Genomic DNA, 23798 nt, shown 5'->3' on the forward strand with positions numbered 1-23798 from the left:
TCTAGAGCTGAGACCTACAGCTCAGAGATGCTATTCTTGGATATCCTCAGTTCCTGTGGTCACCAAGGACCCTAAGTTGTGTAACATCATGGCAATATTGCTATACTTAAAAATTTCCCCCTGCACCCCCAGATTCCACTTCCCCACCCCCAGGGCTGCCTATAAAGAGAAGGGCAGATGGCTTCTAATGCCAGAAGGACACAGGCAGCAGGGAGGACCCAGGCCCTTCTTGGATCTGCTCATACTTGAGACCACACTCCATCATCCACTGAACATCATGCAGGTCTCCACGGCTGCTCTTGCTGTCCTCCTCTGCACCATGGCTCTCTGCAAACAGGTCTTCTCTGCACCATGTGAGTCCACCCTATTGTGGCGGATGTCCCCACTCTCTGGCCCTGGGGAGACCACATCAATCTCTTCTTGTGGTCTCCAGAACCCAGGAGAAAAGAGAAAACTTCTTAAAGGGCTACAAATCACCTTGAGCTTTCTCTTAAGGACTTTTCACCTTTACAAGGGATCTTAGCTCTCCTAGTCCCCAGTTCTGAGAGTCAGGGTTGGGGCAGGGCAAAATGGAGCCCTAAACCACTGAGTTTGCAAGAGGCAGAATCCAGACCTGGGTACTTCCTTCCTAGTGATGTGGTCAATTCCCCAGCTCACTCCAGGCTTCCCCAGGAGCTCTGCCCAATGGATCCTAAGATAGATGTCCCACACCTCTCTTTTTGCTGAGGTGTGACATCTTGAACCAAACAGAATTCCATGAAGGAAGGGAGGAGAATAGGCTGCTTGGTTTTCTGAGTCACACAGACAAAGAAGAGTCAGAAATCAAGGAGAACAGAGACAGAAGGAAGACAGAGACATGAGGTTTCTAGGCAGAAATGCCCAAATGCCTTCCCGAGGACTGGTCTCCAGTCCCCACCCTGCGCAGGGCTCTTCCTGAGCCTCTGAGGATGTGGCAGCTGGTGGCCTTTCCTTCTGGCCTCATTCTGTCCCTTTCTCCACAGTTGGTGCAGACACCCCGACGGCCTGCTGCTTCTCCTACGTGGCCCGGCAGATTCAACGCAAATTCATAGAGGACTATTTTGAGACCAGCAGCCAGTGCTTGTCGTGACCCCTTGCCCGCAAGGAAGACGCAACTCAGGAATCTTCTTTCAGCAGTTTATTCAGGCCCTTGATATTTCTTCTTCTTTTTTCTCTCGGATGCCCCTCCCAGCCTTAATAAAGCATCTCAAGCCCCAATGCGAAGCTGCTATGTGGAGCTTTCTCATAGGGTGGTGAAAAACCATGCGCCAACTCTCCCAAATAAGGAGTTGTTTGTCACAGACCACAGCGGAGCCAGCGCCATCTTGTAATGGCGACCATAGTCTGCAGAAATGGCAGAAGCGGCTCACCACATTTCCCCCTTTCTGTTTTCTTAAAACAATACAGGCGAGAGTAGAGGTCCTATCCCACTGTGCAGAAGTGGCTGCATAGTATGGCTCAGTCCTAAGGAGGGCCCTTCCCCAGATCTGAGGCCATATCAGCCGACGCCTTTTTTCGTGGGGCGGGGTATGGACGCGTCTAACCCGCATGCAATAGGACATGCTCTCCTTGAGGTGCACGTCAAGGATCACTCAAGTGCAGTGCCTTGCCTCGCATCCTGTATCGTGACGATGGTGGATGAAGGGGGATAGCTGAGGCTGAACTGTGGCTGTTTATAATGACAAACAAGTTGACAGCACCCTGAAAGAAAGGCACGGACTTTAAGGCAATAGAAAAGCACTAGTGTGGAAACCCATCTGCGTGCAATGGCAGTGAGACCGGCAGAGTGCAAAGGCTTTCCAACACTAAGAGAATAACAAGGAAAGTCATGTCGATCCCAGTGCAATGTTATAATAACTTGGGGTGTAACGACCATGTCAAAGGTTTACTGTTTAAGATGTGCAAGCCAGACTTGAGGTGAGTTGCCATTTTCTAAAGCTGCAAGAGCTTGTATGATCATAGCCTTATCGTGAGCACTGCGGGCCTTAAGGCGATAGAGAAACCACAAACAGAGGAACATACCGAAGCAACACATTGCACCAAAAATGCCTACCCCCACCCACTCTTTGAAGAAGGAAAAAGCAGAAGATATCCAATCGGTGAATTGACCCAAAGTCACGGGATCGACACGGGTACTGTTCAAAACAGCAATCTGAGTTAGTTGAGACTGGATCAAGTTTTCTGCTTCCATGGACCAGGTTCCGGATAGATATTCCCCGATGATGCGGGAGGCATTTCTGGAATCATTAAATCTGACAGAGGTTATGCATAAATGTGCACGTTGGTCAACACAACCCAAAAGCACCAAGTCAGCCAATTCTTCTACCTGAGCTTGGAGTAAATCTATTCTTTGGTTGGCAGCTAAAATCCCTGACAAAATATGTTGATTAATTGTATTTTGGGATTCAAGTATGGTGGAAGTTTGTTGAACAACTTGATTAATGGTGGCAGCAGTTTGTACTTGACTGGCCATGGCTATTTCGGCCGTAACCGCTGGAGCAGCAGACACTGCCACAGCTGTCACTATAGCTGCCATAATTCCAAAATCCCTGCGGACTCTAAGTAGCTCAACAATGGGGAATTTATCTGGGTCCGCAGTGACTGGGATTGGGACAAAAGTTGGAATTTTCATAACCACTGCTACAGTCCAAGAACCATTCCAACACTCAGATAAGAGACAGGTAACATTAGAACAATCCAGCATCCCCGACGAGGTGTCATTAGCCAAAAGGAGCAAGAACGGGGATTGGACACAGACCATTGCAGGGGGCAATGTGGCATTATATAGCAGAGAGTTGAACGAAACAGATGTAAGTCTATTACCTCGTTCATTCTCCCTAACAGTGCCAGAAACATTAGCCAGCCAGCTTTTGGCTCCCAGCAATTGAGCCAATGCAGAAATATCGGCTGAAGCCCCCTTCTCATTGGAAATCAGCCATTGAAACCAGGACCAACCTACTCCTGTAGAGGAGTTGGCACTGTTGTTAAAGTTATAAACATGCCTCTTAAGAGAGGGGGAAAGGGAGAAACCTTTAGCAATTTGATGTTTCTCCCAAGAATGATCCTGACAAGGCGTAAATGTTGGGGGGAAACCAAGATTAGGGGTACAGTAAGGGGAGGCCTTGAAATGAGTGGCATTGTAAGTATTATTAGAAGAAGGAGGCACTGGGATTAGTACCTTGGAGATAATAGCCAAGGTAGTTATGTTTAAAGCAGAGCTATTTGCGGGGGTCCCTGAGCCTGATTGCTTCCCCAAAACTACTTGGCTCAGTACGGCACTGATAATGCTCCCTGAGACCTGACTGGACCACAATGGGTCCTCCCAGTTAGTCAAATTTTTGGTCTTAAGGCTGATGCAATTAGCGTTTCCAAGGCTGAAACAAAAAACTCCTGTGAGATTAACTTGAGATTGATTAAAAATGTTCTCCATGTCCCCTCTAGGAGAGGCACAGGGAGCAGACATCTCACATGAGGTAGAGAAAAGAGTGGGGAGGACACTAGAATTACCATGAACCGGCATCGGCATTGGCCAAGCCCGTGCCACTGCCCACCACTGCATTGGTGTCGTCTGTGCCATCGGCACCAGCACCAGAACCAGAGCACGCAGCAGAGTGAAGATCCTCATCACGGGATTGCTGTGGTATCTCTTGTTGCTGGTCGGTTGATGTCAAGACTCTTCTTGTCAGGCGTTCAGGGACCCACAACGGTTCCGTGCGATCCTGGGGAAAAACACATACAGATCCTCGCGCCCATGTCAGCACGGGGTCGGGGCCGTTCCATTGGCCCGTAAGAACATCCTTCCACTTAACATAGCCAATCACAGAGGGCTGAGGGGACACATGTCTATCGGCCGCAGAGCGACCATGAATATCCAAATTGAAAAAATTAATGGTAAAGAGAGCTAAGGACAGGCGTTCTTTAGGAGTGTGTTCAGCTTTTATTTCCCCTTTTTGTTTTTGTAAAGTTTCCTTTAAGGTGCAATGAGCACGTTCAACAATGCCTTGTCCTTGAGGATTGTAAGGCAGACCATGAGTAAGTTGCACTCCCATGATAGAACAAAAGGATGTAAATTGTCTGCCAGTATAAGCAGGTCCATTATCAGTCTTAAGGGATGCAGGAGCACCCCATGTTTCCCATGTTTTTAGGCAATGAGTAATAACATTATGTGCCTTTTCTCCCTATAAAGCAGAAGCATGAATAACTCCAGAGCACGTATCAACAGAAACATGCACATACTTGAGGTTACCAAAGTCAGGTATGTGTGTCATATCCATTTGCCAGACAACCAATGGCTTCAATCCCCATGGGTTCACTCCATAATTAGGGGGATGAAGAAATGTGACACAATGGGGACATTGTAATACTATCTGACGAGCATCCGCTCTTGACATGGAAAAACGCCTGCGCAGCATTAAAGCATTAACATGGAAATTCTGGTGAAATAATTTAGCCCCCTCTAAGGAGGAAGCCAAGCATATCAACTGACCTCTAGTGGCTGAGTCCGCACAGGCATTACCCTGTGATAACGGACCAGGAAGAGAGGTGTGAGCCTGGATGTGCATTGGATAAAAAGGAGCAGTGCGGCTACAGATAAGCTGTTGAAGCTGATTAAAGTAAGCAGATACATTATGGGCATTACTAATAGCTCCCACGGCCTCCAGGACTTTTAGTGCTTGTACCACATAGATGGAGTCCGAAATAAGATTAAAAGGAAAAGAACACTGTTTAAAAACCTCAATAACAATTTGCAGTTCCACCCATTGTGGATTTCCAGGAGCAAATTGATGCTGAACAGGGGGAGAATCATTAATTACATAAGCTCCCATTCCAGACTTGGAACCATCAGTAAAAATATTAACAGCCCCCGGAATTGGATTGGGTGAAGTTACCTTAGGGAAAATGATGGGATGTTCTTTAACAAAATGGAGTAATGGATGGGAAGAGTAATGATTATCAATATCCCCTTGAAACGAGCAACATAGAATAGCCCAGTTGTCTAGAGTAGCACACAAAACGTTAAGTTGAGCTTTAGTATAGGGTATAATAAGAGAAGAAGGTGATTGTCCGAAAAATTGAATGCTTTGTTGAATCCCTTTAAGTGCTAACGCTGCAACAGCATCAGGATAGTATTCTAAGGATTTTCCTGGGGATACATGTGGGTGGATCCATAGTAAAGGCCCATCTTGCCACAGTACTCCAGTAGGCTGCCGCATAGTGGCAAGCACACATAACTGGAAAGGTTTATCACTCTGGAGCTTGCATAGAGTAGCATGTTGTATAGCTTCTTCTACTGTTATAAGGGTCGCTCTAGCCTCTTTGGTGAGGCTATGAGGAGAAGCAAGATCTGGATCACCCTTAAGGGTAGCATACAAAGGCTGGAGCACACCATTAGGAATATGTAAATATCCCCTTATCCAATTAATATCTCCCAGCAGTTTTTGAAAATCATTTAGAGTTTGGAGATCCTGAGTTCTTATGGTGATTTTTTGTGGTTTTAATTTGTCATACCCAATTATTGCTCCCAAATACTCAATAGAATTCCCCGTTTGAACCTTTTCAGGTGTGATATGTAGCCCATATTGAGCTAACAGCTTTACTAATTCTTTATAGGCCTCATTAACTGTCTGCTCTAACTTAGCGGCCAATAACACATCATCCATATAATGAATGAACTTGATGGAGGAATACTTATGTCTGAGAGGTGCGAGTGCCTTTCCCACATACATCTGGCACATGGTGGGACTATTAGCCATTCCCTGCGGCAACACTACCCACTCAAACCTAAGATCTGGTTCCTCGTGGTTACACGAGGGAAGGGTGAAGCAAAATGCTGTGAGTCTTTAGGATGCAAAGGAATAGAAAAGAAACAGTCTTTAATGTCAATAGCAATAATATGCCAGCCCTGAGGAACAGAGGAGAGCAGAGGCAGCCCTCTTTGAATGGGCTCCATAAGTTGCATTTGAGCATTAACTGCTCGTAAATCATGCAGTAGGCGCCATTTTCCTGATTTTTTCTTAATAACAAATATGGGAGTATTCCATGGAGAAGTAGAAGGTTGGATGTGACCCAAGTCAAGTTGTTCTTTGACTAGATCATGGGCTGCTGCCAATTTAACCGAGGGAAGAGGCCACTGAGGCACCCAAACAGGCTCCTCGGTGAGCCATGTTATGGGTATTTGAGCCCCAGTGGCCCCTAGGAAAAACCCAGACCAAATCTGTTAAGCTTTTGATGACCTTGCACAGGATGCCTATGCCCCTGTAGGTGTTTTCCTAGTCCTAGACCTGGCCTATACCCCATATTTTGCATAATTTTTTGAGACACTGGGGAATAGTCATTACTAAGAGTGAACCCCATGTCTTTCATCAGATCACGGCCCCATAAAGAGATAGGTAAATCAAGTACATAAGGCTGAAAGGTGCCATTGTGTCCTTCCGGGTCCTTCCAAGATAGATGTCTACAGCTGATTTGAGGGGCTTGGGCATATCCAAGTCCTCTCAGGGATTGATCAGAAGTCTGCACTGGCCATCCCTTAGACCAGTCCTTAAGGGCTATGATACTATGGTCTGCTCCTGTATCTAGCAATCCCACAATAGATTTACCTTCTATGCTTAATTCCAAAGTGGGGCGATTGCTCATATCTAGTGACAAATAGGCACAATTCCCTCCGGTGGTACCAATCTCACTTCCCGTCCATGACCTTGAGTCAGCAGGGAAGTGATTATGTAAGCTAGGCAAAATTAGTAATTGAGCAATCCGATCCCCTGGGGAGATAGACACAATGCCCCTTGGAGCCTCCACCATAACCTTTACTGCCCCTACAGTATCAGGGCTAATGACTCCGGGAAAGACATGAAGACCTTGTAAGATAGAGGATGCACGTCCAATTAGCAAACCTACAGTGCCAGGTGGTAAAGGCCCTTTGAACTCAGTTTCCACCAATTGGACTCCCATCTTAGGTGTTAATACGAGTCTGGAGGTGGAACAGAGGTCCAATCCCGCGGCACCTGTAGTGGCTCTCCGCGTCTCATGGGATGGCGCAGAGATGGCCATGTCTCGGGTTCGGGTGTGACATTCTCCACTGCCCCATATATTTGTGGGCCCTGGGGTCGGGGGCCCCTTCGGCCGTTTTTTGGCCCAGCTGAAATAGGCTGTCCATGGATGTCCCTCACTGATCTACACTCTTTTGCCCAATGCTTCCCCTTTTTACATTTTGGACACAGCCCCGGTTGACGAAGGCCATTGGAAGGGCCACCATGAGGAGGTCCAGTAAAATTGTCTTTTTTGGGACATTCACGTCTGAAATGACCGGGTTGACCACAATGGAAGCATGTTCCGGCACCAGGACTGCCCCCTTTTGCAATCCGAAGGACAGCAGCTGCAAGACCTGCGTTAGTTAAAGGTCCTCCAATCTCTCTACACACTTTCATCCATGCTTCTATGCCCTTATTTTTATAAGGAGTGATTGCCGCTTTACATTCCTTGGTGCATTGCTCAAAGACCAGTTGCCTGATAAGGGGCATGGCTCTATCAGGATCCCCAAAAATCTTTCCAGCGGCATCCACCATCCTTGCTACAAAATCTGAAAAGGGTTCTGTAGGGCCTTGTAGAATCTTGGTCAAATTACCAGACACCTCTCCTCTATTTGGAAGCGACTTCCATGCCCGAATGCAAATGTTGTTAATTTGATCATATGCCTCAAGAGGAAATCCTGTCTATTGATTTGCAAATCTACCCTGCCCCAAAAGCATATCCTTGTCCCAATGGGGGTGTCCCGCCGCATGGTTTTGGGCGGCCTGCTCTATTGCACCCTCTAGCATAAATGCTCTCCAGTCCAAATATTTACCTGGGGAAACACAAGCCCGAACAAGGCTAGCCCAATCAGAGGGAGTCATGCAGTATCTAGACAGACTCTCCACCTGAGTTAGTGTGAAGGCGGCATCCACCCCATAAGTGTGCACAGACTCTGCCAGGGTCTTCACAATTTTAAAATCTAAGGGTTCATGGAATCTTCCCCTATTGTCATCCTGGAAAACTGGATAAGCAAGACCCATCTCAGCGTTAATAGCCCTCCATGTTTGGGCATGGAAAGCTCTCCCCGAAACACCCCCACCATACGGCGGTGGATCCGGGGGATCGCTTTTCTTGAGCCCCTGTTTATTTCTGTTCCCTTCTCCTATAGCTAAACTCTCTAGCTGAAGAGACAGCCTCTTGAGCTCTTCCTCCTCATCCTCCTCTTCCTCTGACCCACTTTCACATGGGGGTGTGCACAGCGTACTTAGATCTGGATACAATCGTCTCCTCCCCTGTTTCACGCTCCGAACACTCCCATCCTCCTGAGGCACCTCACTTCCTGCCGTCTCCAATTTCTCCTCATGTAATTGCTCTAGAACTTCCTGTCCTTTAGTAAGTGCTTCCTGACATCTGCCATCTGTAAGGCAACTACGGACCATTTTCCAAAGGGGTATCACCCCACCCTCTAATATGCCCTGCTCAGAAGCAAAGTCAAGATCTTTGCCTAATTTATCCCAACTAGGTACAGTAAGGCTGCCCGAAGATGCAAACCACAGTGCAGTGATATCTATCTTCTGTAAAAATCTCTGTAAAGTACTATGTTTCACTTGCAGGCCCTTGGAACGTAACAGGCCATCTAGGGCCAGGAGAAGCGGACTTGAAGATGCGGCACCCATGACACAACAACAAAAGAAGCACAAAAAACAAAAGCGAAATGACACAACAAAAGAAACACAGAAAACAAAAGCGAAAGTAGAAGCGAAAGTACACAGTGCAGCTGCAATAAAATGTAATGCTCTCTCTTTCTTTACAGAGGAGCTGCCCCGCTTTGGTCGCGGATCCCACTTACCTGGGACTAACCCCGCTTTGATCGCGGATCCCACTTATTGGGACTAACCGGTGCACCACCCCTGACTGCTGAAAGTTCTGGTTCCCGGGTTTCGGCACCACTTGTCGCGACCCCTTGCCCGCAAGGAAGACGCAACTCAGGAATCTTCTTTCAGCAGTTTATTCAGGCCCTTGATATTTCTTCTTCTTTTTTCTCTCGGATGCCCCTCCCAGCCTTAATAAAGCATCTCAAGCCCCAATGCAAAGCTGCTATGTGGAGCTTTCTCACAGGGTGGTGAAAAACCATGCGCCAACTCTCCCAAATAAGGAGTTGTTTGTCACAGACCACAGCGGAGCCAGCGCCATCTTGTAATGGTGACCATAGTCTGCAGAAACGGCAGAAGCGGCTCACCACAAGTGTTCCCAGCCAGGTGTCATGTAAGTGCCACTTCCCCTGCCCACCCTTGAGGACAGCCACACACTGGCAGAGACAGGCCAGGAGAGCAACCCTAGACAGGCCATGTATATAGGCTTCAGCTCTTAAATGTGACCTGACTTGGTCGGGAAGGTGGGACCCTAAACTCAGAGAGGAGGGACAAGAAGAACGAGGTGGCAGGGTACCCTGAGACACTCCTGAGTTGGTGAGAGAGACTCCCTGGAGTAACATAAGCAGAGCCTCTCTGAGCTGCCCAGGGCAGGGGTGGGATGGAGGGACCACCGTGGGCCCCAGATCCCCTGTAGGATTCCTCAGTGTTTGATCCTCTGCTTCTCCCCACAGCTTCCTAACCAAGAGAGGCCGGCAGGTATGTGCTGACCCCAATGAGAACTGGGTCCAGGAATACGTCACTGACCTGGAGCTGAATGCCTGAATGGCCTGGAGGCAGCAAGGAACCCAGTGACCTCCGTGGGCCCTGTGGGGAGCAGGGGCCTGAGTCTTGGAAGCATCCCTGTGACTCCATAGCTACCTCTCCTATGGCTGGTTGTTGCTGAACAGCCTCACTCTGAACTTAGATATTATTTATTTGTATTATTTAATTTTTATAATTTATTTTTATTTTCATTTCATTTTGTAACTGTTCCAAAAGATCCCAGGACAAATTCTTTGCCACTGATGCCCTCCCGCTTTGCTCACACTGTTTGGTGACAATCCAGTGGCTGTCATGGGCTTGTTCTGGGCAGACATGGTATCAAAGCCACCAAACTGAGAGATATGGAGTGGGTCCTTTTGCACTGACCAACACATAGCGGCTCCTTTGGCTCTGAGCTGTGTCCAGCCTGGTGAAATAATAAAGATGCACTTTTTAAAAGAAAACTGGCATGGAGTTTGCTTTTGTTTGTCAAGAAAATCAGAATCACTGGTTAAGAGGAATAAGGGCAAATAATAGGAAGATGTGACATGGAGCGACTTGGGGGAGAAGAACAGGGCTACTGCATTTACTCCACTCTACACGGGAGGTGCAATTCTGGAATATTCCAAGCTACAAACATTTTATGATTCCTAATGTACTTCATCTAGAAAAATTCCCTTCTTGAATGGGTACCATAAGCAAAAACAACCTAATGGTTTTATCACCAAAGTGAAAGTACAAACCGGCATGGGAGCCAACTTCATGGACCAGCTTTGCCTTTTAGTTAGTAGAAGAGTCAGGCATCAGAGGGCTCACTCTCTGGATGGAAAATCGCCCTGATCATGGGGGAGGTATGGGTTTATTTATTTTTTATTTAATTTTATTTTTTAAATACACAACAGTGGAATGCATTATAAATCTTATTACACATATGGAGCACAATTTTCATATCTTTGTATATAAAGTATGTTCATGCCTATTCATGTCTTTATACATGTACTTTGGGCTTTTTTTACATTACAATTTTTATTACACATATATACCACAATTTTTCATATCTCTGTCTATAAATTATGTTGACACCCAATTCATGTCTTCATACATGTACTTTGGATAAAGATGTCCTTCACATTCCACCATCCTTGCTAATCCCCTGCCCCCTCCCTTTCCCTCCCTCCCCTCTTCCCTATCTAGAATTCATCTATTCCTCCCATGTTTCCCCTCCCTACCCCACTATGGGTCAGCCTCCTTAAATCACAGAAAATATTCGGCATTTGTTTTTTTGGGGATTGGCTTACTTCACTTAGCATTATCTTCTCCAATGCCATCCATTTACCTGCAAATGCCATGATTTTATTCTCTTTTGGTGCTGAGTAAAATTCCATTGTGTATATATACCACATTTTTTAATCCTTTCATCCACTGAAGGGCATCTAGGTTGGCTTCACAGTTTAGCTATTGTGAATTGGGCTGCTCTAAACATTGATGTGGTTGTGTCCCTATAGTATGCTATTTTTAAGTCCTTTGGGTATAGTTCAAGGAGAGGGATAGCTGGGTCAAATGGTGGTTCCATTCCCAGATTTCCAAGGAATCTTTCCATATTGGCTGCACCAATTTGCAGTCCCACCAGCGATGTATAAGTGTACCTTTTTCCCCACATCCTGGCCAACACTTATTGTTGTTTGTCTTCATAATAGCTGCCATTCTGACTGCAGTGAGATGATATCTTAGAGTAGTTTTGATTTGCATTTCTCTGATTGCTAGAGATGACGAGTATTTTTTTCATTTATTTGTTGATTCATTGTATATCCTCTTCTGAGAAGTGTCTGTTCAGGTCCTTGGCCCATTTGTTGATTGGGTTATTTGTTTTTTCGGTGCTTAGCTTTTTGAGTTCTTTATATACCTTAGAGATTAATGCTCTCTCTGATGTGTGAGGGGTAAAGATTTGATCCCAAGAAGTACGCTCCCTGTTCACCTCACAGATTGTTTCTTTTGCTGAGAAGAAACTTTTTAGTTTGATTCCATCCCATTTATTGATTCTTGGTTTTAATTCTTGTGCTATAGGAGTCTTATTAAGGAAGTTGGGGCCTAATCCCACATGATGAAGATTAGGGCCTACTTTTTCTTCTATTAGACACAGAGTCTCTGGTTTAATTTCTAGGTCCTTGATTCATTTTGAGTTAAGTTTTTTGCATGGTGAGAAATAGGGGTTTAGTTTCATTTTCTTGCATATGGATTTCCAGTTTTCCCAGCACCATTTGTTGAAGATGCTATCTATTCTCCCGTGCATGTTTTTGGCATCTTTGTCTAATATAAGATAATTGTGATTTTGTGCATTAGTTTTTTTGTCCTCTATATGTACCACTGGTCAACCAGTCTGTTTTGGTGCCAGTACCATGCTGTTTTTGTTACTATTGCTCTGTAATACAGTTTAAGTTCTGGTATAGCGATGCCACCTGCTTCACTCTTCCTGCTGAGGATTGCTTTGGCTATTCTGGGTCTCTTATTCTTCCAGATGAATTCCATGATTGCTTTCTCTATTTTTATGAGGAATGCCATTGGGATTTTGATCGGAGTTGCATTAAAATCTGTATAGTGCTTTTGGTAGTATGGTCATTTTGATAATATTAATTCTGCCTATCCAAGAGCAAGGTAGATTTTTCCATCTTCTAAGGTCTTCCTTGATTTCTCTCTTTAGGGTTCTACAGTTTTCATTGTATAGATCTTTCACTTCTTTGATTAAGTTGATACCCAAATATTGTATTTCTTTTTTGAGGTTATTGTGAATGGGGTAGTTTTCTTCATTTCCTTCTCAGAGGCTTTGCCACTGATATACAGAAATGCCTTTGATTTATGGGTGTTGATTTTATATCCTGCTACTTTGCTGAATTCATTTACTAGTTCTAGAAGTTTTCTGGTGGAGTTTTTTTGGTCTTCTAGTATAGAATCATATGGTCAGCAAATAGGGCTAATTTAAGTTCTTTTTTTTTTTCCTATACATAACTCTTTGATTTCTTTCGTCTGTCTAATTTTTCTGGCCAGTGTTTCAAGAACTAGGTTGAACAGAAGTGATAAAAGAGGGCATCCCTGTCTTGTTCCAGTTTTTAGAGGGAATGCCTTCAATTATTCTCCATTTACAATGTTAGCGTGAGGCTTAGCATAGGTAGATCGCCTTTACGACATTGAGATATGTTCCTGTTATCCCTAGTTTTTCTAGTGTTTTGAACATAAAGAGGTGCTGTTTTTGTCAAACTCTTGTCTGCATCTATTGAGATGATCATATGATTCTTATGTTTAAGTCGAGGTACGGGTTTCTAGGTTACACACTGGGAGATAACTTAACCATTGAAGATTTATCAGAACATATCAGTTTGGACATTCAGGAAACAGGTTATGAGAATTTGAAATTTGTATTTACTGGGCAAGGATGGAGGGTCCAGAGTTCAGCATTCAGCACTTATCTCTTTCCCTCCAGGATCTATTGCATTGTCAATGGGAAAAGATCTATTTGGGGAAGGATCAATGTTTTGGATTCTTCCCAGAGACTGTCAATTTAGGCTTGGGGGAGATCTCCTTCTCAGGGATTGTCTTGTCACTGGGAAAGGATGTATTGGGAAAGGATCAATGTATCAATGTGATGGCTTCCTCGTCCCTCTCTCCTGTCAGGCCACACTGTTTTGAGGGTTGTCATTTCCATATCCTTCAGATACCATTAGGCAGAGTATTCTGTAGAGTTTACTTATGATAAATAAAGCTGTGTGTTACTCAAATCTATGTGATATATATATATATATATATATATATATATATATATCATTCATTCAATCCTACTAATGCAATAATATAGCTTACATAGTACTATTACATACACATTTGACAGAAAAGTAAATCTGGGCTCAAGAATAGTAAGCAACTTGTCCAAGATCACACTGCATGTAGATGGCACAACTGAGTTCCCAAACTAGACCTTCATTTAACTACACACTATGTGCTATTAAACACTGGCCAAGTGATTTCCCCAGGTGTGATCTACCTATACTCAAATCAAAAGCAACAGTTCAAAAGCCACTCCCACCAGAATGCTCTGGATGGAACCTGAGAACTGATGTTTTCATCATGTTTACCAGGAGTGCTGTTTGCAGGTTAGTGGCTAAGAACACTGACTTAGGTAACAGGATTCAGCACTCCTTCCAAATGTGGTGTATATCTGCGTGGGGTAATAGGTGTACCATACATTATTTCTCTAAAAACCATACTTTACAAAATAAATGGCTAATGTTGGTGGGGAGTAGGTGTGGAAATCAGGCTCTATGTGGAGCAGAACTATATTTGTAGGTTTGCTATGAAAGGTAAGTTATTTAACAGGTAGATTACTTGGGTTGCAGTTATAAGTACAAGAAATATACACTGAGCTGGGTCCTTTCTTCAGAAGAAGGGGACATTCAAAACATGTGTAGAAATCAAACATGTATTAATTTTTATGAGCCACAATTATTTCATCTTCCAAATAAACTGATTTTTTTATCCAAAATTGTTTAGAAGCCTGGCATGGTGGCACACGCCTGTAATAGCAGCGTCTTAGGAATCTGAGGCAGGTTGATCACAAGTTCAAAGCCAGACTCAGCAATGGCAAGGCACTAAGCAACTCAGTGAGACCCTGTCTATTATTATTCTAAATAAAATGAAAATAGGGCTGGGGATATGGCTCAGTGACACAGTGCCCCTGAACTCAATCCCTGGTATAAAAAAAAAATGTGTAGAATCGTAGTAATCAAACACCTTGAGGTTTATTTAAACACTATATTTAGCAAATACTAAACCACACATACTAGGGTTGGGGATGCAGCTCTGTGGTAGAGCTCTTGCCTAGCATGACTGAGGCCTTGGTGTCAATCCCCAGTACTACAAAGAAACAAACCAACAAATAAAAAAACAAACAAAAACTGCTGTTTGACCTGATTCCATTTTCAGGAATCTATTTTATAGAAACACTGCCAAAGAATACGAATATGTAGACACATGGATTTTTTTAAAAAAAAATATGGCTAGTTAAAAAAAAAAGGAAAACATCAGTAGGGGTTAAAAAAAAAGGGAATTAAGATGCCCATCCATGGAATATTCTGCTGCGAATTCTGTACACACCTCTGTCTATGCAGTGTGTTTATCATATTAAGTGTAAAAGGTGTACCCACTTACATCTACTGTATGCATATACACTCTACGTATATGATATACAACTGTACATGTTATTTTTGTTTTTAATCCTAAAAATTCTTATATACATATATATTTATATAGGTAAATATTCAAAAAGATGGACATCAAATAGTTAACTGTAGTTTCTAGAGTAAAATTATAAATGATGCTGGGAAATGAAAAAAAAAATTCTGGGAACATACCTTCCCAAAATTAAAACATAAAAGAATAAAAACAAAAACAAACAAACAAAAAAAAGAAATGATGCTGGGTCTTTTTTGTTTGAAGATACCTCCATATCTGGCTTGTTTATGTAGAACTCTTTCCTAGAAACACTTTTTCTTGGTTAGTGGGCATAAATATTTTTAGGCTTCTGACACACCCACACCTAAAGGAACTTCTTAATTCACAACTAGAGTTTGTGACAGAGTCCCCTAGTCATTCTATGACTGTTCAATGAATGGACAAATGAAACGTGACATCAAACTTTCCATTTCTCTAGCCTGGGATTCCTTAATTCAGTACCAGGATTTGGGGGGTGTGGTGTTGCTGCCATCCACCTGTCAACCTCAATGGTTACGGAGACTGAGAAAGCACTGAGTTTCAGTTCTGTAGAAAGGAACAGCACTGGAGAGGTCATCCATAAATAAGTTCTTATGAGAAGGGACCAGCTAATAGCAACTCTGAGTAGACGCACACAAGTCTCCTCCCTCTCACAGGGAAACCATTTCCCCCCCAAAAAACAGAGCAAGTCATGAGTCTAGAGCTGAGACCTACCGCTCAGAGATGCTATTCTTAGATATCCTGAGTTCCTGTGGTCACCAAGGACCCTAAGTTGTGTAACATCATGACAATATTGCTATACTTAAAAATTTCCCCATGCACCCCCAGATTCCACTTCCCCACCCGCCAGGGCTGCCTATAAAGAGAAGGGCAGATGGCTTCTAATGCCAGAAGGACACAGGCAGCAGGGAGGACCCAGGCCCTTCTTGGATCTGCTCATACTTGAGACCACACACTGTCATCCACTGAACATCATGCAGGTCTCCACGGCTGCTCTTGCTGTCCTCCTCTGCACCATGTCTCTCTGCGACCAGGTCTTCTCTGCACCATGTGAGTCCACCCTATTGTGGCAGACGTCCCCACTCTCTGGCCCTGGGGAGACCACATCAATCTCTTCTTGTGGTCTCCAGAACCCAGGAGAAAAGAGAAAACTTCTTAAAGGGCTACAAAGCACCTTGAGCTTTCTCTTAAGGACTTTTCACCTTTACAAGGGATCTTAGCTCTCCTAGTCCCCAGTCCTGAGAGTCAGGGTTGGGGCAGGAGTTCCTTCTTTCTATAGATAGGGGAAAATAATGGAGCCTAAACCTCTGAGTTTGCAAGAGGCAGAATCCAGACCTGGGTACTTCCTTCCCAGTGATGTGGTCGATTCCCCAGCTCACTCCGGGGCTCCCAGGAGCTCTGCCCACTGGATCTTGAGATAGATGTCCCAGACCTCTCTTTTTGCTGGGTGTGACATCTTGAACCAATCAAAATTCCCTGAAGGAAGAGAGGAGAATAGTCTGTTTGGTCTGAATCACACAGACAAAGAGAGCCCGCAGTAAAGAGTGAGGAAGCAAGGAGAACAGAGACAGTAGGAAGACAGAGACATGAGGTTTCTAGGCAGAAATGCCCAAATGCCTTCCCGAGGCCGGTCTCCAGTCCCCACTCTGTTCAGGGCTCTTCTTCAGCCTGAGGTTGTGACAGCTGGTGGCCTTTCCTTTTGGATGATGACCTGGACTCATTCTGTCCCTTTCTCCACAGTGGGTGCAGACACCCCAACGGCCTGCTGCTTCTCCTACGTGGCCCGGCAGATTCAACGCAAATTCATAGCGGACTACTTTGAGACCAGCAGCCAGTGCTCCCAGCCAGGTGTCATGTAAGTGCCACTTCCCCTGCCCACCCTTGAGGACAGCCACACACTGGCAGAGACAGGCCAGGAGAGCAACCCTAGACAGGCCATGTATATAGGCTTCAGCTCTTAAATGTGACCTGACTTGGTCGGGAAGGTGGGACCCCCAACTCAGAGAGGAGGGACAGAAGAACGAGGTGGCAGGGTACCCTGAGACACTCCTGAGTTGGTGAGAGAGACTCCCTGGAGTAACATAAGCAGAGCCTCTCTGAGCTGCCCAGGGCAGGGGGTGGGATGGAGGGACCACCGTGGGCCCCAGATCCCCTGTAGGATTCCTCAGTGTTTGATCCTCTGCTTCTCCCCACAGCTTCCTAACCAAGAGAGGCCGGCAGGTATGTGCTGACCCCAATGAGAACTGGGTCCAGGAATACGTCACTGACCTGGAGCTGAATGCCTGAATGGCCTGGAGGCAGCAAGGAACCCAGTGACCTCCGTGGGCCCTGTGGGGAGCAGGGGCCTGAGTCTTGGAAGCATCCCTGTGACTCCATAGCTACCTCTCCTATGGCTGGTTGTTTCTGAACAGCCTCACTCTGAACTTAGATTTTATTTATTTATATTATTTTAGTTTTATAATTTATTTTTATATTCGTTTCATTTTCTGACTGTTTGTTCCAAAAGATCCCAAGACAAATTCTTTGCCACTCATCCCCTCCAGCTTTGCTCACACTGTTTGGTGACAATCGAGTGGCTGTCATGGGCTTGTTCTAGGAAGACATGGTATCCAAGCCACCAAACTGGCAGATATGGAGTGGGTCCTTTTGCACTGACCGACACACAGTGGCTCCTTGGCTCTGAGCTGTGTCCAGCCTGGTGAAATAATAAAGATGCACGTTTTAAAAGAAAACTGGTATGGAGTTTGCTTTTGTTTGTCCAGAAAAATCAGAATTACTGGTTAAGAGGAATAAGGGCAAATAATAGGAAGGTGTGACATGGAAGGACTTGGGGGGAGAAGAACAGGGCTACTGCAGTTACTCCACTCTACACCGGAGGTGCAGTTCTGGAATATTCCAAGCTACAAACATTTTGTGATTCTTAATGTACCTGCTCTAGGAAAATTCCCTTCTTGAATGGATACCATAAACAAAATCAACCAAAATGATTTTTAGCACCAAAGTGAAAGTACAAATAACCTGTATGGGAGCCAACTTCATGGACCAGCTATGCCTTTTAGTTAGTAGAAGAGTCAGGCATCAGAGGACTCACTCCCTGGATGGAAAATGGCCCTCATCACAGGGGAGGTATGGGTTTATATAGGTTATACACTGGGAGATGAGTTAACCATTGAAGACTTTATCAGAACCTATCAGTTTGGACATTCAGGAAACAGGTTATGAGAATTTGAAATTCGTATTTACTAAGGCAAGGATGGAGGGTCCAGAGTTCAGCACTTATCTCTTTCCCTCCAGGATCTATTTTACTGTCACTGAGAAAAGATCTATTTGGGGAAGGATCAATGTTTTGGATTCTTCCCAGAGACTGTCATTTTAGGCTTGGGGGGGATATCTCCTTCCCAGGGATTTTCTTGTCACTGGGAAAGGATGTATTGGGAAAGGATCAATGTCATCAATGTGATGGCTTCCTCCTCCCTCCCTCCTGTCAGTCCACACTGTTTTGAGGGTTGTCATTTCCATATCCTTCAGTTACCATTAGGCAGAGTATTCTGTAGTGATTACTTATGATAAAGCTGTGTTAATAAGAAATTGCTAATGTTTTTGAGGCTTATTCAAATCTATGTGAGATATATATATATATATATATATATATATATATATATATATATATATATATCATTCATTCAATCCTACTAATGCAATAATATAGCTTACATAGTACTATTAACATGCCCATTTGACAGAAAAGTAAATCTGGGCTCGAGAAGGGTAAGCAACTTTTCCAAGATCACACTGCATGTAGATGGCACAACTGAGTTCCCAAACTAGACCTTCATTTAACTACATACTGTGTGCTATTAAACACTGCCCAAGTGATTTCCCCAGGTGTGATCTACCTATACTCACATCACATGCAAAAGTTCAAAAGCTACTCCCACCAGAATGCTCTGGATGGAACCTGAGAACTGATGTTTTCATCAAGTTTACCAGGAGTGCTGCATGCAGGTTAGTGGCTAAGAAAACTGACTTAGGTAGTAGGATTCACCACTCCTTCCCAAATGTGGTGTATAATTGCATGGGGGTAATAGGTATACCATATATTATTTCTCTAAAAACCATACTCCACAAAATAAATGGCTAATGTTGTTAGGGGAGAGATGGAAATCAGGCTCTATGTGGAGAAGAACTATGTTTATAGGTTTGCTATAAAAGGTAAGTTATTTAACAGATGAATTACTTTGGTTACAGTTATAAGTACAAGAAATATACACTGAGCTAGGGTCGTTTTTTCAGAAGGGGAAATTCAAAAGATGTGTAAAAATCAAATATATATTAATTTTTATAAGTCACAATTATTTCATTTTCAAAATAATCTGATTTTTGAATCTAAAATTGTTTAGAAGCCAGGCTTGGTAACACATGCCTGTAATTCCAGCATCTTGGGAGTCTGAGCCAGAACTCTGTTTATAGGTTTGCTATGAAAGGTAAGTTATTTAACAGGTGGATTGCTTGGGTTGCAGTTATAAGTACAAGAAATATACACTGAGCTAGGGTCCTTTCTTCAGAAGAAGGGGACATTCAAAAGATGTGTAGAAATCAAACCTGTATTAATTTTTATTAGCCACAATTATTTCATCTCCCAAATAATCTGATTTTTTTATCCAAAATTGTTTAGAAGCCTGGCATGGTGGCACACGCCTGCAATTCCAGCGTCTTAGGAAGCTGAGGCAGGAGGATCACAAGTTCAAAGCCAGACTCAGCAATGGCGAAGCACTAAGGAATTCAGTGAGACCCTGTCTCTAAATAAAACACAAAATAGGGCTAGTGATGTGGCTCAGTGACAGAGTGCCTCTGAGTTCAGTCCCTGGTATAACAAAAATTATTTAGAATCATAGTAATCAAACACTTTGAGGTTTAATAAAACACTACTACTTAGCAAATATTAAAACATACATACTAGGGTTGGGAATGCAGCTCTGTGGTAGAGCTCTTGCCTAGCATGACTGAGGCCTTGGGTTCAATCCCCAGCACTACAAAGAAAGAAACCAACAAACAAAAAAACAAACAAAAACTGCTGTTTTTCCTGATTCCATTTTCAGGAATCTATTTTATAGAAACACTGCCAAAGAATAGGAATAGGTAGACACAAGGATATATTTTTTTTTTTTTTTTTTGCATCATGGCTAGTTTTTTTTAAAAAAAAAAAAAGGAAACATCAGTAGGGGATTAAAAAAGAAGGGAATTAAGATGCCCATCCATGGAATATTCTGCTATCAATTCTGCACACACCTCTGTCTATGCAGTGTGTCCATCATATTAAGTATAAAAGGTGTACCCACTTACATCTACCGTATGCATATACACTCTACGTATATGAAACAGAACTATACATGTTATTTTTGCTTTTATCTTAAAAATTCATATATATATATATATATATATATATATATGTAAATATTTGGATAAGATGCACATCAAATAGCTAACTATAATTGCTTAGAGTACATTTTTTCTAAATTTTTATTTATTTTTCAATAAGTTGGATTGCTTATCTCTCTGGTCTCACCTTATCCTCCCATCTGATGTGTGCTAGTCCCTCTGTTGGAGCCACCCACTCTCTGGTTGGAATCCTGAGTTGACACCAAGAGGACAGAGCTCACCTGGCTTATGGAGATTTGATGCCATGATGGCTTTTATATAATGAGAATGAGGACAAAAGCACTGTCTTATGATGGAGGCTTTCGTTTCTCTTCTCTCTCTCTCTCTCTCTCTCACACACACACACACATTTCACAGTCCCCTTCCATTATGAGGGGTCCACTCTCCTACACCATTATCATCTGCACTCCTGGTAAGTGTGGAGTTGCTGTCAGCAGAACAGGAGGTATAGCATTTGTTCCCATGGACACAGTGAAGGTGTCACCTTCTTTCAGAAAAAAAAAATAGAGTCATACAAAATCTCTGAATGCACTGAACTATTTCTCAAGGTCCAGAAACTCATGACTGCATGAGAAGTTTAGCAGTGTCCAACATTCCCTAAAGTCAGGTGTTGTGTACAGAGTATACAGAATGAAGACCCCGGATAGGGCAAAAGGAGCAGGGAACTGCACAGGGAGGGAACCAGTTCCTCAGACTTTCAGAGTCGACTCGACTGAGATCCCTGGTCAGCTGCACAGGCACCTTGGAAGCTCTCCTCCCTGGGGGAATGTCCCCCATGGAGACATCAGAGATGTGCATTGAGGGGGAACCTGCTTCCTGGGGGCTGTTTACTTCCTGTGGGGGGTGGGTGATTAGGAGCCTGGGGTTTTCCTTAGTTGTTGAGCAATCAATGACTGTTTGGGGCTGGACTAGTGGTTTGTTTGGCAATGTGATTTCCTTTCAGTGATAATAGGCTTCTACTGTATTTGCTTCTGATCCATCCATGAGCTAGGTAACTGCAAGCAGAGGGGTAGTCCAGTCATAGGTCTGGCATTTTAGCCCGGATTGGGAATGTGCATGTTCTAGCACAGAGCCCAGTCCTGTAGTCGCCACTATCTCCCAGCCCCTGGGGAGAGCTTTGGAGCTCCATCCTGAGCCCTGTAGAGCCACATCTCACTCTTCCCCATATGGAGTGTGGGACTGTATATGGAGGTGATGAATATTTGACCTGAAGCCCAAAGTTACATCCTTCTTGTACCTTTATCAAGAGTTAATTGTCTATTTTAAGTAAGGAAGAGAATTATTCCACAGAAAAGGGTGAGAAGTGAGTCAGGTCTGCAGTTGGACCCCAGGTGTATCCCCTACGTCTCTCACCTCCTTGGGTCTGCTCAGAGAAACTTTATCTTAGACTAGAAAATTCTGTATGTAGAGCCCTGCAAGATGCCAGGTTACTGGGTTCTCAGTCAACAGATTGTAAAGGCCGGTGTCAGAAAAGCTGAATTATTTTCCTTTTCTGATTTCAGATGAGCCCGTTTCAAAGTAATCTAAACTCTAGCTTAAAGAACCTTATTTGTGAATGTAAGAAGTAGCTATTAAATTCCAAAATTTAGAATCTTCCCTAAAAAATTCCTTAATGCTGCAGCCTTGGTATTTGGCACAGGGCCTCAGCACCAAAATATGACAGGTCACAATTCAACCAGCAGCTTCAATGCCACAGAATGATGGTAGTTCTCAAAAAGTAGTGTCCGGACAGCAGCATGCCCATCCCCTAAGGAATATACTAGAAAAGCAAGTTCTAAGTTCCCTTCCAGACTTCAGGGAGTGTGCCCCAACAATGTATAGTTTCTAAAAAGCCTCCAGGTTGTTCTGATGCACCCTAAAGTTTCAAAGCCACTCCTGTTTGATGACCTCCTATTTTCCATTCCACCTTTCAGCCGGAGCCTGTGACTTTTAACAGAGCCAGTATCTCTGAACAGGTCCAGGTCTCTGCGTATCTTAGAGCACTGACAGTTTCAAGGAGGAACACAAACAAGTACATCTAATTCAAAGGTTTTATAAGGAGAGTAACTAAGAACAGAGTAGGGAGGAAGAGCATGAGAAGAAGATTAACATTAAACAGGGATGAGAGGTGGGAGGGAAAGGGAGAGAGAAGGGAAATTGCATGGAAATGGAAGGAGACCCTCAGGGTTATACAAAAGTACATACAAGAGGAAGTGAGGGGAAAGGGAAAAATAATACAAGGGGGAGAAATGAATGACAGTAGAGGGGGTAGAGAGAGAAGAGGGGAGGGGAGGGGAGGGGAGGGGGGATAGTAGAGGATAGGAAAGGCAGCAGAATACAACAGACACTAGTATGGCAATATGTAAATCAATGGAAGTGTAACTGATGTGATTCTGCAATCTGTATACAGGGTAAAAATGGGAGTTCATAACCCACTTGAATCAAAGTGTGAAATATGATATATCAAGAACTATGTAATGTTTTGAACAACCAACAATAAAAATTAATTTAAAAAAAAGTTTTGATTAAATAAACCTTGTGGCCTCAAGACTGAAGGGTACAGATATGGCTCTGGCCCCAAGCAAGGGGGCATGCAGCAGCCCCATGGGATCCCACAGTTTCTGTTGTCTTCTCTTTCTGGGTCTCCCTTTGTGCTCTCGGTAGCTCAGTTGTGCTGTGGCTGGGGTGCTAAGGGATCAAAGAAAACACCTGGAGGTGGAGTGTGAGACAGAAGGTTTACTGAAAAATGCTTACAGGGCAGGGCCAGTGGTGACAGGCTAGACAGATAACACCTCTGTCCCACATGGTGTTTTGCTAAATAGCGTCTCCATCCCTCATAATGCTGCACCAGAAAGTCCAGTGACAATAGACTGGACAGATAGTACCTCTGTCCCTGACAGTGTTTCACAAGAAAACAGTTCCTTTGCCCCTCACAACACCTTGTCCAGTGGCAGCCAGCTGGCAGAGAGGCACTTACCCTCTCCACCATGCCCTCAATTCCATACCAGTTACCACAGGGAAAGAGAATTTGTAAGTCAGACCACAGAAGCAGTAGACATCATTAGCTTAGCTTACTTTGTCTCTTATATGACCAGCATCAGAAGGATACGCTGGAATGCATGCAAGAAAACAGCTTCCACAGATACTACTGGTGTGCCTTGTTTGCAATATATGTGAGGAAGTCTTTGTCCTTCAAGATAGAATTTATCCGGACCTTCCAGTCTGGGCCTGGTCTTATTGTTCCCTTAACTTGGTTAGGTTCTTGACAATGGAAAGGGGCATTTCAGGGACATGGTATCTTACCATTTTTTTCCTTCAATTATAATAATCCTTCCATGTCAGAGTCCCAGAGTGGCTGCTAGCACTTATCAGTGTTACGTGAATCATGAAGAATTGTTCTTTCAACATCTCTAGTAA

The 23798-nt window shown here is 43.9% G+C and overlaps 2 protein-coding genes across 2 annotated transcripts; both read left to right on the forward strand.

Moving 5' to 3' along the window:
- Positions 1 to 201: 201 nt before the first annotated feature.
- On the forward strand, positions 202 to 9919 carry LOC124101507 (C-C motif chemokine 3-like). The gene is made up of 3 exons (XM_058583393.1): positions 202 to 353; positions 1002 to 1104; positions 9635 to 9919. Exons 1-3 carry the CDS (start codon positions 278 to 280, stop codon positions 9723 to 9725), a joined length of 270 nt encoding a protein of 89 aa, XP_058439376.1. The 5' UTR covers positions 202 to 277; the 3' UTR covers positions 9726 to 9919.
- Positions 9920 to 15811: 5892 nt separating this feature from the next.
- On the forward strand, positions 15812 to 18311 carry LOC124101515 (C-C motif chemokine 3-like 1). Its single transcript, XM_046457526.2, has 3 exons — positions 15812 to 16013; positions 16704 to 16818; positions 17159 to 18311. Exons 1-3 carry the CDS (start codon positions 15848 to 15850, stop codon positions 17247 to 17249), a joined length of 372 nt encoding a protein of 123 aa, XP_046313482.1. The 5' UTR covers positions 15812 to 15847; the 3' UTR covers positions 17250 to 18311.
- Positions 18312 to 23798: the final 5487 nt, after the last annotated feature.

Source organism: Marmota monax, unplaced genomic scaffold (assembly GCF_021218885.2).
Source record: "Marmota monax isolate L192 unplaced genomic scaffold, Marmota_monax_Labrador192_F-V1.1 WCK01_AAM20220418_F8-fsc00417, whole genome shotgun sequence".
NCBI lineage: Eukaryota > Metazoa > Chordata > Mammalia > Rodentia > Sciuridae > Marmota > Marmota monax.

Coding starts and splice junctions, on each gene's coding strand:
- LOC124101507 (XM_058583393.1), top strand. CDS start 278: ATGCAGGTCTCCACGGCTGCTCTTGCTGTCCTCCTCTGCACCATGGCT. Junction 354..1,001: donor ACAGGTCTTCTCTGCACCAT/GTGAGTCCACCC, acceptor CTTTCTCCACAG/TTGGTGCAGACACCCCGACG. Junction 1,105..9,634: donor ACCAGCAGCCAGTGCTTGTC/GTGACCCCTTGC, acceptor TTCTCCCCACAG/CTTCCTAACCAAGAGAGGCC.
- LOC124101515 (XM_046457526.2), top strand. CDS start 15,848: ATGCCAGAAGGACACAGGCAGCAGGGAGGACCCAGGCCCTTCTTGGAT. Junction 16,014..16,703: donor CCAGGTCTTCTCTGCACCAT/GTGAGTCCACCC, acceptor CTTTCTCCACAG/TGGGTGCAGACACCCCAACG. Junction 16,819..17,158: donor TGCTCCCAGCCAGGTGTCAT/GTAAGTGCCACT, acceptor TTCTCCCCACAG/CTTCCTAACCAAGAGAGGCC.